The sequence below is a fragment of the Mirounga angustirostris genome, unplaced genomic scaffold, assembly GCF_029215605.1.
Source record: "Mirounga angustirostris isolate CCGP_5_RB_7025 unplaced genomic scaffold, mMirAng1.0.hap1 SCAF_6, whole genome shotgun sequence".
NCBI lineage: Eukaryota > Metazoa > Chordata > Mammalia > Carnivora > Phocidae > Mirounga > Mirounga angustirostris.
This window is the reverse complement of record NW_026991714.1, coordinates 99,567,857-99,584,001: the sequence shown is the minus strand read 5'-3', so window position 1 is coordinate 99,584,001 and position 16,145 is coordinate 99,567,857. Positions and strand designations below refer to the sequence as shown.

Sequence of the window (16,145 nt, the reverse complement as noted above, 5' to 3'; positions counted from 1 at the left end):
CCTAGGATGGGAGGCACAGAGAGAGATGGGAGGAGGCCCCCCCCACGCATACTTCCCTTAGTCAGCACTTTGCCTGGCCCTGAAGGAGGACACGGGCTTGGGAACAGTCTTCTAACTTTCCCCTCTTGTGTCCCAGAATGCAGGGACAGTAGTGATCAGGCTTCCCTGACCCCAAATCAAAACCCAAAACCTGCCAGGGATCAACACCCCGTGGGGTCAGACTCCGACCCTGGGGATGTCCTGGAGCCCTGGGGGCAGGGCCACCATTAGCAAAGCTGGTGCTCAAGCCAGGGAGGCTCTATTCCTGCCACGGTCAGATGGGCATGTGGGGGTTCGCCCGAGACCTTTTCGGCCACTTCATCTTGTCTGTCTGTGGGCTTCCTTCTGGCCCCCACCACGATACCCCTGTGAATTGTGGGTCTGCTTCTCCTGCTGGGTTGTGAGCAAGCTGAGGGTAGGTTCTCTGCAGCCTCGCAGCCCAGGCAGGGCCCCGCCCACAGCAGCAGGTGGGTGGAATGAATGTGTGTATCATCTGAAATCATGTCCTTGCCTTATAAGCTCAGAAAGAGGCCATCCTCTCTTCCCCGGGCTGCTGGAGTAAATGGAGCAGTGCAGGCGTCTGCTTCGGGAAACCCAAACCCCACCACTGAAGTTTCAAAGTGAGGGCAGTCCCATTGGCAGCTGACCCCACTGCTGCTACCCGGCCCCCCGCCCCCCCCCCGGGTGCCAGCACCAGGTGGGGCCCAACTGATCACTGATGTCTATTCAGAGCCTGGGCAGGGGGCCCTTCTGGCTGTCCTAAGCCCTGCAGCTGTCCGTCCCTGACTCAGTTACATCGTAGCTGTCATTGGGACCATCCATCTGCCCTCGGACTGTTTCTCTCGGATAGTCAAACAGTCACCACTTAAAATCAGGAGCTCAGTCCAAATTGTCTTTCTAGAATCCACTGGAAAAACCACATATCTGGAGCAGGAGAGAAGGCAAGGTGCCCAGGATGGAGTCCGCAAGAATGGGCTGAAGATAAAGGTCACAGGCAGCATCTCCCTCGAGCGTGGATCCCAGGGAAACTCACCTTTGGCCCGGGGAGCCCAGGTAGCCCTGGGGGGCCGGGCTCCCCTCTGCCCCCTCCGATGGAGTTACCAGCATCACCTTTTTCTCCCTGGGAACAGAATAGGGGAGAGTGGGGGAGTAACCATCACTAGGCCTGCCTAGCTCTGGAGGGAGGTGGCCCATCCCTGTCTTTTCTCCCCTCGCAGTTCCAAGGAGTAGGGGCAGCAGACCACCCTTCGGTCCAGGCTGGGCACAGAGGCCCTCAGAAGCCCGGCCTGGTCTGACTGGCCATGGGATTTGCGGAGAGAAGGGACATAGCTATTGCAGGGGAGCAGGTATGGAGCAAAAAATGAGACCCCTCATACCTTGGGCCTAGACTCTGTTTCTCAGAGTGTGTCCATGGAACCCTCCTTCCGGGGGTGGGAATATTTGAAAGGTGGCCAAAGGGTGTTAGGGAAGGCAGAGGGAAATGAAGAAGCTCAGGCTCCTGCCCCGCAGGGTGCTCTGAGCCCCGGCAGGTGAAAGTGCCCTGTGACCTTCCAAGGGTGCCTGACTTACGCAGCTCTCCCCACACTTACTTGACCTCAAGTCTTCTTTTCTTTTTTTTTTGATGGAATGTAATGGAGCTCATGTCCTAGGGAGCACGTTTTCAGAGCTGACACAAAGACATCTGACAAGGTCACAGCTACTGGTCTTTGAATATGGGCATTTTTTGCCAGTCAGGGCCTCCCACGTGGCACCCCACGCACGAATCTAGCTGTGTTCCAGCTTCTTTCCCCCAGTCTGGGAGGGACACCTCCGATACTGGGGCCCCTGAATGGTCAGGGCCGGGAACATGGATGCGGATGAACCCCAAGGCCTTTACACAGAACCCACCATTTTGAGCTTGCTAATACCCACCTTCTGCCCCATGAGGCCGAATAGCCCAGGGGAGCCTGCAGCCCCCTTTTCACCCTGTGGAGAAAATACAGACAGTGCAGGGTTAGGAATGGTTTCTCTAGGATGCCTGGGAAGGCACCAGGCCCACCAGCATAGGGCCTTGGTTTTCTCTCTGCTGCCTCCCTGCCCCTTTGTGGGCCATTTCCCACCAGACCCCCATCTGCACCTGACTCCTTCCCTGGGCCACTTCACACTGGTGAGGGCCTGGATCATTGTTCTCCTTTTCCAGTATTGGCCGGGCCCTCATCATTTATGAAGCAAGAGGTGCTAAGAGCATTTAGCTCCTTTTGCCGGGTCTCCTGGGGAGAGGCGAGCAGTGTAGAAGGCCAGTAGTCGGGAAAGCTCTCCATTTTAACCACTCTGTTCTTTTCATTTTTTAAATGTCTAGCATTTAGAGGCCCCCAGTCTCGGCCAACCTCCTCCCTGCCTCCAAGGAAAACAAATACCATCTCACTAGACTTCTCCTTTGGAGGACTATTTTGAGAAGTTTGCTTCCTGTGATGGGTTGGCCTACGTCCTCCCAAAATTCATATGTTGAAGTTCTAACTCCCTGTAGCTCCGAATGTGACTTTCGTGGGAAATAGGGTCATTATAGATGTAACTAGTGAAGTTATGAGGTCACACTGGAGTAGGGTGGGCCCCTAATCCAATATGATTGGTGTCCTCATAAAGGGGACATTTGGACAGGGGGACATGGACACTGGGAGAACGCCATGTCAAGATGAAGGCAGAGATTGGGGTGATGCTTCTACAAGCCAAGGAACACCAAAGGATGCCAGCAAACCGCTGAAACGAGGAGAGAGGCAGGGGACAGATTCTCCCTCACAGCCTGCAGAAGGAACCAGCCCTGCCAACACCTGATCTCAGACTTCTGGCCTCCAGAACTGTGGGACGATAAGCTTCTGTGGTTGAGCCACATGGCCTGTGGTCCTTTGTTCGGGCAGCCCTTGGAAGCTAATACTCCGCCCTAAGCATCTTCTTCGGCCATGAAGAATTTTCTCCCCCATGTCGTGCATCACAGAGCTCTGCTCTCGCTGCACAGATAAAGAGACTCCATGGCTGTGAACGACCCCTCCTGGCCTCAAGTGGCAGAGGCTGGCCCACTCCCCAGCCCTCCTGAAGCTCCATCTTCTATACCATGAAGACGGCACTTGGCCCTCCCAGAGTGGCCCGTATCGGGAGAGCAGGTCAGCACCCGAGAGCCCCCTCCGCAGCTTGATGGCTGCTGGTTCTTCTAGCTAATTATAGAAATGGAGGGCCCTGGGGTCATAGTTTGCCAGGTGTCTCAATGAGTTTTCCAGCTAGAGCCACGGAGGATGCCACACCAAGTCTTTAGGTGTCATCCGCTTGCCACCTGCCCTGGGGTAGAAGGTGAATGACAAAACAGCCTGGGCTGTGCTGAGCTGGGGCAGGCCCTGAAACAGGCCGAGTCTAAAGGGGAAGGATGTAGGTGCTGCCCTCCGGAGGCCGGCCGTGGGGGCAGTGGGGGTGGGGGGAGGGGAGGCCTCCCTTCTGCTGTTCTTTCCTCTTGAGAACCAACGCTTTCGAGGGGGGAGGGTGTGCTCCCGAGTGCAGGATCTCTGCAGCTTTGCCAGGCCATCTGGGCACTCCCCTCTTCCTGGGGACACATGCACCCCGAACACACGGGCCATGGGGGGGGCAGGGGGTGGAGGACCAGCAGAGGCCGATCTGAAGGGGACACACTCAGAGACACAATATCCTACCCTCTGCCCTCTCTTTCCCGGCAAACCTGGGGGCCCTGGCTTCCCTGCTGCTCCTGGGTCTCCCTTTGGGGTAAGAAGAGAAAGTCACTGATAAGAAGATTGGGGGGGGGTGAGGGGTAGGGTGGACAGTGATTGTAAACCAGCATTTCCAGAATACTAGTCCCATAAGATGTTCCTCTTAAGAAAAGGATGCTCTAGTCAAAAAGTTTGAAAATGCTGCACCAGAGATTACAGTTTTAGAGCTTCCCAATATACATGCAGCATCTTAAAGGCCCTGAGAAGGCCTGCAGTTAAACAAAAACAAAAACAAAAACAAAAACAAAAAAAACCCTGTGAAATATTTTTAACTCTGTACTTCCCAAACATATTTGGCATGGAAACGTTTTTCATGTTACATCCCTTATAGAACGAGACAAGAGAGACAGAGAGCCCTGCAGGCACAAGGGACAAGAGTTACTGCCTGCTGGAACCGGTGTGCAGGCAAACTGACAGAGCTCCAGGCCAGGATCAGGGAGGGGAAGGCATTCCTGACCAGCAGGCCCCTCCTGGGTGGGCCCTCCTCTGCTCAGTCGGGGCCCCAGCTCCAGGCCAGCCTCAGGGGGGCCGAGAGCATAGCAGTAGCTGCCCCCTCCCCAAGGCTTGATGCTCCGTGTAGCCCAGAACATTCCCTCTGTATCAGTACCTTGGCTCCCGGGGTCCCTGGCTCACCCTGTGTGGAAAAAAAAAAAGAAGACTCCGGTAAAGAGATGAAGGAGAGAGAGTGAGAGCTAACGCACGAATAAATGAGCAAAAGTCCTCATGGGGTGCGTGAAACATCTGGCCAGCCCAGGGCTTCCCTCTGCCTAGGCTTCAGGTCCCAGGCCAAAGGAGGCCTCCTGGACTCTTCCCGATTCTTCCCCTAGGTGAGGGATGTGGCAAGTGTGAGCTCGGGGGGAGAGGAAGGAACGGGCATTTGCTTTGGACACAATGCCCCCGGTCTGTGGACCTGCCGGGAGATCCACATCTGTGCTTCTGGGTGTCCCCATGCCTGCCGACCAAATGCGGTTAGCGTGGGGTTCAGGGGAAGGACTCCTGCTCTCCTGTCGGGAGCTTTGCGAGCACGCAGCTGTTGGATTCTGAGGTATAAAGGAAAGCACCGGGTCCCCTTGGCCCCTGGCAGGATGCTGCTCTAGCTGAGGCTGGCAAACCTTAGCTACTTACTATGCAAGGCTTGGTTAAAACGTCTCTAGTTCAAGCTGTGCATAATGGCATACACGTTGCCTTGAGAAATGTTTCTGAATCCTGTCTGCCTCCTCCTTGGCCGAGGGGCCACCCCACAGAGTCCCTGAAGCCCCAACTCCGTCTTCCTCTCTCCTTGCCTCCCATCCTGCCCCTCATGTGAGCAGTGCTAACGTGCCACTGACCTTCATCCCAACCACAGCAATTCCAGGAGCTCCCTGGTGGAGAGAAGAAAAAGGCATGGCGACCTGGGGCGAGCACAGAGGGAGGGGCCAGCCTCCCAGCCTCCCAGCCTCCCCTCAGCGGGGGATGCGAAGGCAGACTGCTTGCTTCTGCCTGCTGGCCGGGCCCACGGCAAGGGTGGGTGGCTGAGTCTGGCACAGGGAGCGTGGGTCCCCAGGAAGGCAGAGGCTCTGAACAGCACAGTTGAGTCCCCCAGGCTTCCCACCCACCTGCTCGGCTCCCAGCCCTCCTGGCAGGGAGCCCAGGAGTGTCCAGATGGGGGTGTGTCTGGGGTGCAGTGTGGGATAGGAAAGGGGGAGGAGGCTCTGGGAAGGGAAGGGGGTAGAAGGAGAGCCGCGTGGAAGGGAAGAACGGGAGATGGCTGATTTCACCCCTGAGTGGGCAGGTGGGATTCTTCTCACAGAGAACTCTCTGGATCTGTGCCTTCATGGATTGGGGGGCAGCTGGGAGTGAGCCCCATTTCCACATCAGCCCAAAACCAGCCACTTTGAGGTAAATAGGCTTCCAGATGCAGCATGTAGTCAATCGTAAGTGGAGGGGATATTTAGGGAGTCCCTACTCCCCACGTGGGACGGCAGCCAGAGCTGGGCTTACCCGAGAAGCGTTTTTATGGCCCAGAGATGCCCAGGAGGAGGCCCGGCCATGTCAGGAGGGCGCTGGGGAGTGCTGGCTCGTGGGCCAAAGAGAAGCACCCCGGCCCCCCGAAGAGCAGGCTGACACCGCAGGGGGAGGGGGCTGGGAGGGAAATGTGTACCCCCTCTTCAGGTCTCCACAGCGGACATGGGAAGGAGAAGGAGTTGGGCCTCCCAGGTGTCCCAGAACTTGGGAGAGAGGGCTGGAGCTCAGGCAGGGGCTGCAGGTGGTGGGGCGTGGGGTGTGGGGGGAGGGTGCTGCCGGAGATGGGGGAGGGGCAGGTACCTTTGCTCCATGTTTGCCCGGCATCCCTGGCATTCCCCGTTCTCCCTGAAGGAAGAAATAAAAGAAACACTGAGAAGAGGCCCAGACTAGCCCGAGGCCTCGGCCCTTGGCGCACAGCCTGCAGGGATGTCCACGAGATACTCCTGCTGGCTGGTCTGGAAGCTTGGGATGCCTGTCCAGCTCACAATGAGCTCCGAGGACCTGGCAGCCACCGCAGGCCGTCGTTCCTCTTAGCTACGTGAACTCACAGAAGGCCCCCCAAGAGAGAGAGGCTCACCAGCAGAGTCCGAGTCCCGAGGGGCTGCAGGAGGGCTGTGCAGGACCTACCACCAGCCAGGGGCCCAGCTGGGTCAGAGCTCGGTGCACTTGGCCACTCACCCGCGCATTCCTCCCTCTCATCGCCACCTAGCACTTCCTGCTCCGTTCTCACCCCAGAAGCTTCGCTCTCGTGGTACCTGCTGGCTGAGCCACATGGGCTCCTGCCTCTCCTCTTCATCTGGGGCTCCCCTTCCTCCCAGCTTCCTTGGGTCTAACCCTTCCCAAGGGCCCGGGGGTCTTGGCCCTGCACAGCTGAGGGCCAGCCTGTGGTTTGGGGGTCGGTGGAGGCAGGGTGCTGCCTGGAACCCATCCGTGGGCACCAGGAGGACTGTGGCTTCGGGATACTGTGGGGTTTGCTCTACGATCTCAGCAGTGTCCCGTCTTTCTCCTCAACCTCTTTTCCCTCCCCGTGAAAATGCCAAACTTCTGGGGTGGGGCTGTGAGCTCAGGAAGGACAGGAAGGAGATGGGGTTGGAGATGACAGCCAGTGACAAATGGAGGCCAAGAGTAGATGAGTCGAGACTGACCTACTGTGTCAGAGAAGGGGGTGGTGCTCAGGAGAGGAAGGAGGGCAGCTCTGGTCTCAGCGAGTTGAGCCCAAATGAAGCCCCAGCCCGGGCTCGGAATGCCAGCAGCGACAGGGGACAGTCAGCGCTGTCTTGGGTCCCAAGAGCTGTGGCCTTCAGGCTAGGCCCCAGTTCCCATAGGCTTCCGGGCAGAGGGGGACACTGGTCCCACCTGGCCTCCATCTTTTCCGCTGCCTTCATCCCTTCTCTTCTGCCGTCTTCTGGGAAGTCCTATCCACCCTTCCGCTGGCCAAAGCTAGAACTTCTTCCACCCTCTCTGCTTCCGGACTGGGCCTCGGTGCTGGCGTCTGGGGAAGCTCCCCGGGACACAGGCTGGACAGTGACACTTCCTTACTGCAAAGTAGCCACTGCCCGGCATTGACCGCAGAAACGGGGCCAGGCATTCCGTCCTCGGCTTCCTTCCCAGCCTCATCACCTGACATCCCGATACCTACTGCCTATTTCCCTGAAAACACCACCCATTTTCAGGATTCCATGTCTTTTTTTTGAGAGAGAGGGAGAAGGAGAGGGAGAATCTCAACCAGGCTCCACACCCAGCTCTGGACATGGAGCCTGATGTGGGACTTGATCTCATGACCCTAAGAGCTTGACCTGAGCTGAAATCAAGAGTCAGATGCTTAACCAACTGAGCCACCCAGGCGCCCCGGATTCTATGCCTCTCTGATGTTCCCTAGACACCCTGTTCATTGTTAGGGGCCTTGGTCAAATACCATCTCCTCTGTGAAGCCTTTTGCTATGCCCATACCCAATGCCGGTTCCTGGGTGCAGTGGGGACCACTCAGCATTAGTAATCGGCATGCATGAATTAATGTCTGCCTGGGATCGTTCACCTCCATCCTCCTTGGGCTAAGTCTCCGAATTCTGCAAAAGGCCCAGAATCTTTAGCTCCAAACACAGGAGCCCTTCCTCACCCTGACCCCTGACCCCTGAGCCACAGGCAAGGTTAGTGGATCCGTACTCAGGAGGTGAACACAGCAGACGAGTCATTGCCCCGGGGCCCCAAATTCTGGGAAATCCCTCTTACAGGCCATTTACTGTGTCTGCCATGCGCCTGGCACAAGGCTAAGGGCTTTCCATCTGTCCTCTATTCTATCTCCAAGACTTCTCTCTGATGTGGCAATGGATTTTATTCCCAGTTCACAGGTGAACAAATGGGCTCTGAGAGGCCAGGTATGATCACCAAGGTCATGCAGAGTAGGGATTTGAACACAGGTCTTTGTTTGCCGAAGTCCAGGTACCCATTTCTCTAAGCCAACCCCAAGCATCGATGGGCTGATTCTAAAGCCCCTCTCAGCTGGAGGGCCCTCTGGTCCCTGCCTCAGAAGGGTGCAGGGGTCAGCGCAGGAGGGCAGCTCCCGGGGCTGGGGGGCTGGGTCTTTAACCCCACGCTGGGCAGAGGAAGGAGCTGGGCAGGGCCCTGCCTGCCAGCAGAGGTCTGCTCTGTGGCCAGCAGAGGGTGCCACAGGACCTTGTCAGAAGTCTGGTGACTGTGGCCAAGAGGGTGTCAGAGCCCCCTCCTCAGGAGTCCCAGCCGAGGGCCCCTATCACTGTCTCCTTCAGAGGACCCAGGATCTTCTGCTAACGTTCCAGCTGGTCCAACCAGGTTGACTTAGCCCCGAAGACACCCCGAAGACAGAGTCCCCAGGGGTGGGGGGTCCAGGTGGGAAATCAGCTTGGCCCTCCCTCTTCTCCTGTCTTTCCCTCGCCTTCCCTCAATGGCCCTGCCCGCCTCTTCTCGTCTCCATCTGGGGCAACTGGCTGGGAGTCAGGAAAGGCTGTGTGACCCTAGGTAAGCCTCTTTCCCTCTCTGGGTCCAGGCTCCTCCTCTGCAAAGTGAGTCAGACTGGAGTCCCCTGGCCTACCACTACTCTGGCCCTTTCTCCAGCCACCGCCAGCCCTGCCTGCCTGAGGCCTTTAGCCAGGAGAGAGCTCGGAGCTGGGGAGGGGACACTGGGTCTGTCGGCAGCTGCAGAGCAAGGCTGTGGAGGTGGGAATTTAGCTGTGGGGAAAATGCTGGTCTAGGACGGGTCTCAGGGGGTCTCTGCTTTCCCTCCCTCCTACCTGGAAGGACAGCTGCAGAAGCTTCAGCAAGGGGGGTGGGGTGGGGGTCTGCTCGAGCCCCATCTCTGGGCTTCTGTCTCCAATCTCAGCAGGAGCAGTGCAGAGCGAACCCCGGGAGTGAGGTTTTCCCGCTAATTGGGGTAGTCCTCAGCCCGTGCTGGCTTGTATGTAAAGACAAAACCACCCTCTCCAGGGAATTCCAGGCCCCTTGGAGCTTCCAAAGGAGGCAGCCCTCCTCGTTAGCGTGGCTGACCTTCGCCCCTTCCCTCCCCTCTGGGTCAAGTCTCTTAATTCTACAGATGACCCAGGCTCTCTTGATCCCATTTCAGGCCTCCCTCACCCCCACCCTTCTGTCGGGCAGGAAGCAGGGGTGCCCCCGGCTGACCCCACCCTGCAGGCTCATTCCATTCTCATCAGGCGGGGCTTACCCCAGCCTGACCTCTGCCCTGGGGACCAGCCCAGTCTGACACCGGGAAGCACTGATTCTTGGATCTGTGAGGTGAGACAGGGCTGAGTCATTGTCAAGGACTTTGGGGTGGCTGTGGACAAGGGCACCTGTCTGCAGGGAGTGAGAAGGGGGTTTCTGGTAGCTATTGCTAAAAGGGGGACCATGACTTCTGTTTACACAATTTTTCCCCTCAGTGTGTCTTTATGAGGGTCCTTTTGCCCATCTCTCTTCTTAAAAGTGTTCCTGTTTAAAAGGTTTAGGTTTGGAATTGTGCTGAATTTAGTTTCACTAACTCGAGTGTCTTCATCTTAAGTACAGAGGGAATTCTCATAGTCTGTCCAAGTCCAAGGTCCCCAGTTTATCCCCTTTATCTTTGCCTTCCCTTATCCTCCCAGTAGGACACCAGGAGCTCCCCCAGTGGGCTCCTAGGGACCCCACCTGGGCCACTCTGTAGCTGGGGTGGTGGGCACTCTGTGCGTTGCCCAGGGGCACAGAGCATGGATGGCAGAGGCAGTAGGGGAACCAGGGCAGAGACCCCGGGGCCAGGACATCCCACCACCGAGGAGCCTGGCTCTTTAACCTTTGGTTAACCCAAGAACGCTTGATTGCTGGCCAGGAAGGGGTAGATTCCAGTCACTGTGGCTAAGAAAGCTCTGGGTGAGCACAGGTGGGTAGAGAGGGGGCTGCCTCGAATGACCTTGAAGGCCGGTCCCAGCCCTGCCTTTTACGATGCCACTAACTCTCCAGCCAGGCCTGGCACAGGGCGCCTTGCAGCACTAGTGGGTTTTCTATTCTGGTCCCGGCTTCCAGGTGGAGGGACCCCTCGATTACCGAGACAGGAGGAAAGTCAGCTCCTTAGAGCACAAAATGGCCATGCCCCTGTCCTGTGCGAGTGGCCTCTTAATTGGTGATTTACTGTTTGTTGGATAAGCAGGGCAGGGATTTGGCAAGAAGACATAGTCTGGAGGGAGGTGGGGGGCTTCCAGGTCAGCTCCCCAACCAAGCAGAGGTCAGGCCAGAGGAGTGTGGGAGATGAATGGATCTCCCTGGGATGAAGCTCCCGTGCAGCGCAGAGCCATGGGGAGGGCCCCGGGGGAAGCAACTCCACACACAGACTCTTTGTTCTCTGCAGGGAGGAGGAAGGCCCGTCTGAGAGCCGCTGTGGAGGGCTGGGGGTGGGGGTGGGGGGCGGAGGCCAGCAGGTGGCTCAGGCCTCCAGGCTGGACCAGGTTCCTTTCCTGGGCTGGGAAAGCCGGGTGAGGCAGGCTAATGTCTCTTTCTGCCCTAAGGGCAGAGTGTTCCTCGGCCTCCCTTCCAGGAAAAGGCAGCTCATTTCCTTCTTCGCTGCCCTAGCCAGCACCAGACAGGAGAGGACTGGAACCGGGGAGATGTCAGCTCCTCTGGTAATTAGGACCGGCAGGAAGTAATCTGGGGAATTACCGGGGTCAGGCGCCCCATCGAAGGCTGGGGCTTTGGAAGGGCGGCTGGCTTGTAATCTCGATTTGAGATCGGTTGATTTTGTAGTTAGCTCCAAAAAGAAAAGTCAGCTCTAATTAATCTGTGGGCTTTGGAGTGTGGGAGAAACAGGGCCCAGAGAGCACAAGCTGGGGGCTGGAGGCTGGCGGGGTGAGACTCTCAGCCCCCACTAGGCCTCAGATCTGAGGCCCTTGTCTCAGATCCCTGCTCTGCTTTATTTTAAATGGTCTGGATGTCCCCGGTAGGATTTCATGGCTTTGAAAGAAAGTGCTGTCCCCGCCCCAGAAGGCTCCTGCATCTACCATGTCTGTCCGCATGGAGCGCTCCACTGTGCATGAATGCTGCCGGAGCCTGGAGTTCCTCAGGCCCTCCGAGAGCCAGAGAGGTACAGGGGGCCTTAGGAAGAGCGGTGGTGGGGGCCTGAGACAAGTTGCCTTTTCCTGCCTTTAGTGGAAGTCCCGGGGCCATGCTAAGTCCTTGGGGGAATCATTTGGGGGGATCAGTGCCCATGGACAAACACTCCACTTCCTGGGTTCTTTGACTGAAACGCATCAAGGACCCCAAGGTCGGCTCGCAGAGAACCTAGGAAGCTCAGAGAAAGGCCCAAATCCAGCCCCAGCCTTTTCCCTCAGGAAGGAGATCAGCCCAGTTCCCACCTTCTTTCCTTCTAGGGGAGGAGGGCCTACAGGAAATGGGAAAACGCGGCATCTGGCCCCTCTCCCGGCTCATAAGGCCCAGGTAGTACAGTCATTCAGGGCAAGGATTTGGGATAAGACAGAACTGTTTTTACTACTTCCTGGCTGTGGACTTTCCGGGACTCCCCTCTGTGGACCTCAGTTTGCTCATCTGTAAATTAGGGCTAAGAATAAAGCCTTCCTCTGAGGGTTGTTCTAAGACTTCAGTAATATGATGCGGGCACTGTGGCACGTCCGCAGCTGGCCCGTTGAAAAAGCCAGTGAGGCAGCCGTGATAATGTTACCTGTCATTCTGCAGACATGTGTCCACCCACGTGGCCCCCTGCTCTGACTGGCAGATCGGAATGATCGTGCCCTTTTGTAGAATTGAGGACCGCGTGGCCATATGGTCGGGGGCCAACCTGGGCTGGGTGGGCGAGCTTCTGCCCCTCCCGCCCTCACCCCAGTGCCCTAGACATCTGACCTTAAGGCCCGTCTGACCTTTGCCCCTGGGGGCCCCACAGCCTCCAGGAGGAATAACCACTCTCAGAAGCTGCTCTGGCACATCCTGCCTTCTCTTGTCTGGAAACGCACAGCCCCCAGCAGGAAGGGGCTGTGCGCTTCAGTCACAGTCCTTCACTAGAACCCCAAGCCTTACCCCCAAGACTGCCCGCGCGTCAGTGCGCCCCCTGCTGCTGAGTCAGCCAGACCAGCTCCGACACGCTTACAGATAAACTCTCACCGGGTTTTGTGATCCACATACAGTCTGACCATACCCATCAATCCCCTTGAAAGAGAGCCAAGGTTGTAATGTTTTAAACACACTTTGCATCTTATAACATATTTAAAGTAGATCGGTGGTCATAAATTCGGATCAAATTGGTACCACATGGGTGCGCAAACCTGCTCGCGGTGTCTAGGCGGAAGTGCTGGTCCCAAGCAGGGCTGGGGGCAGCGCAGGGCCTGCTGGCCACACTGGTCTTTGATCCGAAGGAGCTAGAGAGGAAGCCTGCCCTGCTAGCCTGGCTGGCCTTTGAGAGGATGCCAGGCTGGGTCCAGCGGGGGGGGGGGGGGGGGGGGGGGGGGGGGAGGGCGGCAGCGGTGATGATGGACGGAACTAATCATTGGCAAACTCTGCAGGCCAAGAAATATCTTTGCTAAGAGTTAAATTCCACCCTTGCTGAAAGAAAGACCTCCCTGTATGTGTATCAAGTCTCCGGGACAGGGCAATTGAAGCAGATGAGGAGGGTCTGTCGGTTACCCCATGGGTTCCCCTTACACCCCAAACACAGGGGCAGTCCCACCGCCTCTGTCCCAGCTGGGTGTTCCCACCACCAGCACTCGCTCCTTCCTCCTTGGGTGGTGGGGTGGGGACAAAGTCCTCTTCCCAGCAGCCAGCTCTCTCCCCACCCCCCATGCCCCATTCCAAGCCGAGAGAAGAAGAGAGAGAAAAAAGAAGCTCGGGAGATAAGCCTCCACATCCCAGAGAAGGCACAGGGAGGAGGGACCGTGCACAGTTAGCTCAGCCTAGGCTGAGACCCTCTGCTGCCTGGACAAGAACACTGGCCTGGGGGCTTGGGCGCGTGAGACCCGGCTTCCAGTTCCAGCATGATCCTTCACCAGCTGTACAACCTTGGGCAAAGCAGTAACTTCTCTGAACTTCTCATCTGTACCAGGGGGATAAAGAGCTCTAACGGGTCACGGTGAGGACCAGGTGGGATGGGGACCGAGTGAACTTTGGCAGAATCAGAGATGTGAAGTATTGTGGCACTTGTCCCTGGGCGTTAGCCTCTTGATCTCAGAGCTCTGATGGGAAGCAAACTTCTGTCTGGGGATAGTGGTCACTGGCTCAAGACCCCCGCGGCCCCAGTGGGGCTGGGACCGTGGGACGGGCACCTGTAGCCTCCTGAGAGTCACCTGACACCACAGCCTTAAGCCGAGGCCTCTCCATCCTCAGGACATTAGACCCCCAACCTCCTTTCCGGATGCACCGGGTTTCCAGTTGGCCCACGAATGCACATGCCCGCCACTGGCATTGCTGTGCCCCCGGGGGCCTGCACTGCACCAGGAGGCAGTAAGTCTTGCGAGTCTGCGTGCGTGGTTGGAAGCAACCACAGAGGCTATAATTTCCACTTCCCGACACAATACAAACTTCTCAGTTTATGCAGAACAAATTAAAGGTCTCTCAGGTCCTGCCATTTCATCCCCCTCCAAACACCCATAAAACAATGCAGTGATGGCAGCCGCCCGATTATAGAGTGTGAGGAATGTGCTTCTCTGGAGCAATCTGTCCCTTTCCCAAATCCCTCCCCCTTCTTGTCCCCCCTTTCCTTCCTGCCTCCTTTCTTCTCCTGCAGCCCGGGTCCAGGTCTGGAGCGCTGCACGGGGCTCCCCGCAGCGGGTGGTGCCACCGGAAGGACCCAGGCCAGACTGAGTTCCTACTCTGCCACTCGCAAGCCATGAAACTCTGGGCAAGCCTCAGGTTCCTCATTTGTTAGATGGGAGAACAGTACCAGCCTCGCAGGGCAGTCACATGGAAGGACAGCCTGGGCACACGGTGGGCATTCAGTAAGTGGTGACTATGGCTAAGATTATTTTTATGTTTTATCATTGTTATAATGACCACCCCTGGGCCTTTGCTCAAATTGTTTCCCTGTCTAAAATGCCATGTCCCTGGGGCGCCTGGGTGGCTCAGTTGGTTAAGTGACTGCCTTCGGCTCAGGTCATGATCCTGGAGTCCCGGGATCGAGTCCTGCATTGGGCTCCCTGCTCGGCGGGGAGCCTGCTTCTGCCTCTGACCCTCCTCCCTCTCATGCTCTCTGTCTCTCATTCTCTCGGTCTCAAATAAATAAATAAAATCTTTAAAAATAAAATAAAATAAAATGCCATGTCCCTTCAGGTTTCCTGGTTGAGGGACAACAGTGGTGGGTAAAAATGGCCATGAATGCTTTGCTATTCCTCCCACGAGAAGCAGAGGCAGAGTCCCTTCCCCGCTCCCCACGGATGACACATGAGTTGGCCATGTGACTTGCTTTGACCAATAGGACGTCAGAAAGTGTGATGGCCTTGGATGCTTTGGAAAAGCTCTCGCGCACTCAGACTTGGCAGGTTTGAACACTGCCCTGGGCCTACCGTGCTGTAAGAACAGCTGTGTAGCCTACTGGGGGCTGAGAGGCCATGGCAGGGAAAAGAGAGGCTCCCCCCCGCACTCGTGGCGTGCACCAGCCACCCAACACGTGGATGAGACGGCTTGGCCTCTCTCTCCATCATCTGACACAACTGCATGAGTGAGCCCAGAGGAGCAGAACTCCCAGATGGCCCATCCACAGCACCAGAATGAGAGAAATCATCCTTTTAAGCCAGGAAGTTTGGGATGGTTTGTTACACAGCTATACCCACCCGGATACACCCACCCAGTCACCAGGATGGAGCTCCCAGGCTGTCTTCTCCCAGAAGACTTCACAGACTCCTCCCAATCCGGAATTAATCTCTCTAACCCGCACCATCCATATTCACACAATGCTTTGTGATGATTGCTTAGCACAATCTGCCTTCACCAGGGTTATTTGTACAGGAATCCTTCTGTCTCTCCAGACTGCAGGTTGTCAGAAAGAAGGTCTGGGACCCCCACCCCTGTAGCCCCCACCGTGCTCAGCATGGAGCTCTGCCCAGGGCGGACCCTGGTAATCTGCTCCCATTTACTAGGTCCTCGGGGGCCAGTGAAAACCTGGCCTGCCTGGGTAGAGACACAGGGATGCAGGTTGTCGGTGGGAGACCCACCTGGGTCTGGGGTCGGGCTGGGCCACTGATAGCCTGAGGCCCTGCCCCTCTGAGCCTCCTCCTCCCCAGATGGAGACACAAACTCCTGTGCAGCCCACCTCACAGATGTGAGGCTCACGCTGGGCAAGCGTGTGTGCAGACATGCGTGTGCGTGACCAAGTCCTGCCCCTGCTGGCGCTGTGGTGGGGCCCTACTTGGTTACCACTGGGGACGTAGGGTCCTTCCCTCCCCCTCCTCCCTACCTTCCGGCCGTGGTAGCCCTGGATTCCTGGGTCTCCCTGGGGGAACAAAGAGAAGAAAATTAGTGAGATTTTCCCAAATGCCCCATTTTGGCTTGCTCTCTTGCCCTCACATTGCCATTCCTCTTCTCAGTGACTGTAAATCCTCCAGCCCTCCCTGGAACAATAGCTTGCTTCCTCTGAAGCCAACAGAGACTCTTCTTTTCACAACAAGTCCCCATCCTGCAGAGGCGGAGGCATGGTGGAAAGGGTCCACCTGGCAGGGGCCCAGGAGACCTGAATTTTGCTTTTGATTCTGAATTTTGCTGCTGACTCTCTGCCGAACCGGGACGAGTCACTTGCCCCCAGGGCTCTCAGCCTCCACACGTGCAAAATGCTTGGGCAGGGTCAGTGCTTTGCAGCTCCTGGTCCCCCGAGGCCCAGGCCCACCCCGCTTCAGAGGGAGAGTCGGTTTGACACATGGGCTTCCA

At 57.1% G+C, this 16,145-nt stretch overlaps 1 protein-coding gene across 1 annotated transcript in view; it reads right to left on the bottom strand.

Moving 5' to 3' along the window:
* The window catches only part of COL13A1 (collagen type XIII alpha 1 chain), a 79,115-nt gene that overhangs the window by 31,949 nt on the left and 31,021 nt on the right, over window positions 1-16,145 (bottom strand). Inside the window, exons 14-19 of the mRNA XM_064594743.1 lie at window positions 15,679-15,714; window positions 6,093-6,137; window positions 5,117-5,149; window positions 4,396-4,422; window positions 1,951-2,004; window positions 1,073-1,159 (exon numbers count right to left, since the gene is read on the bottom strand). Of these exons, the coding sequence (XP_064450813.1) occupies window positions 1,073-1,159; window positions 1,951-2,004; window positions 4,396-4,422; window positions 5,117-5,149; window positions 6,093-6,137; window positions 15,679-15,714 (282 nt within the window). The remainder of the gene's footprint in view (window positions 1-1,072; window positions 1,160-1,950; window positions 2,005-4,395; window positions 4,423-5,116; window positions 5,150-6,092; window positions 6,138-15,678; window positions 15,715-16,145) is intronic.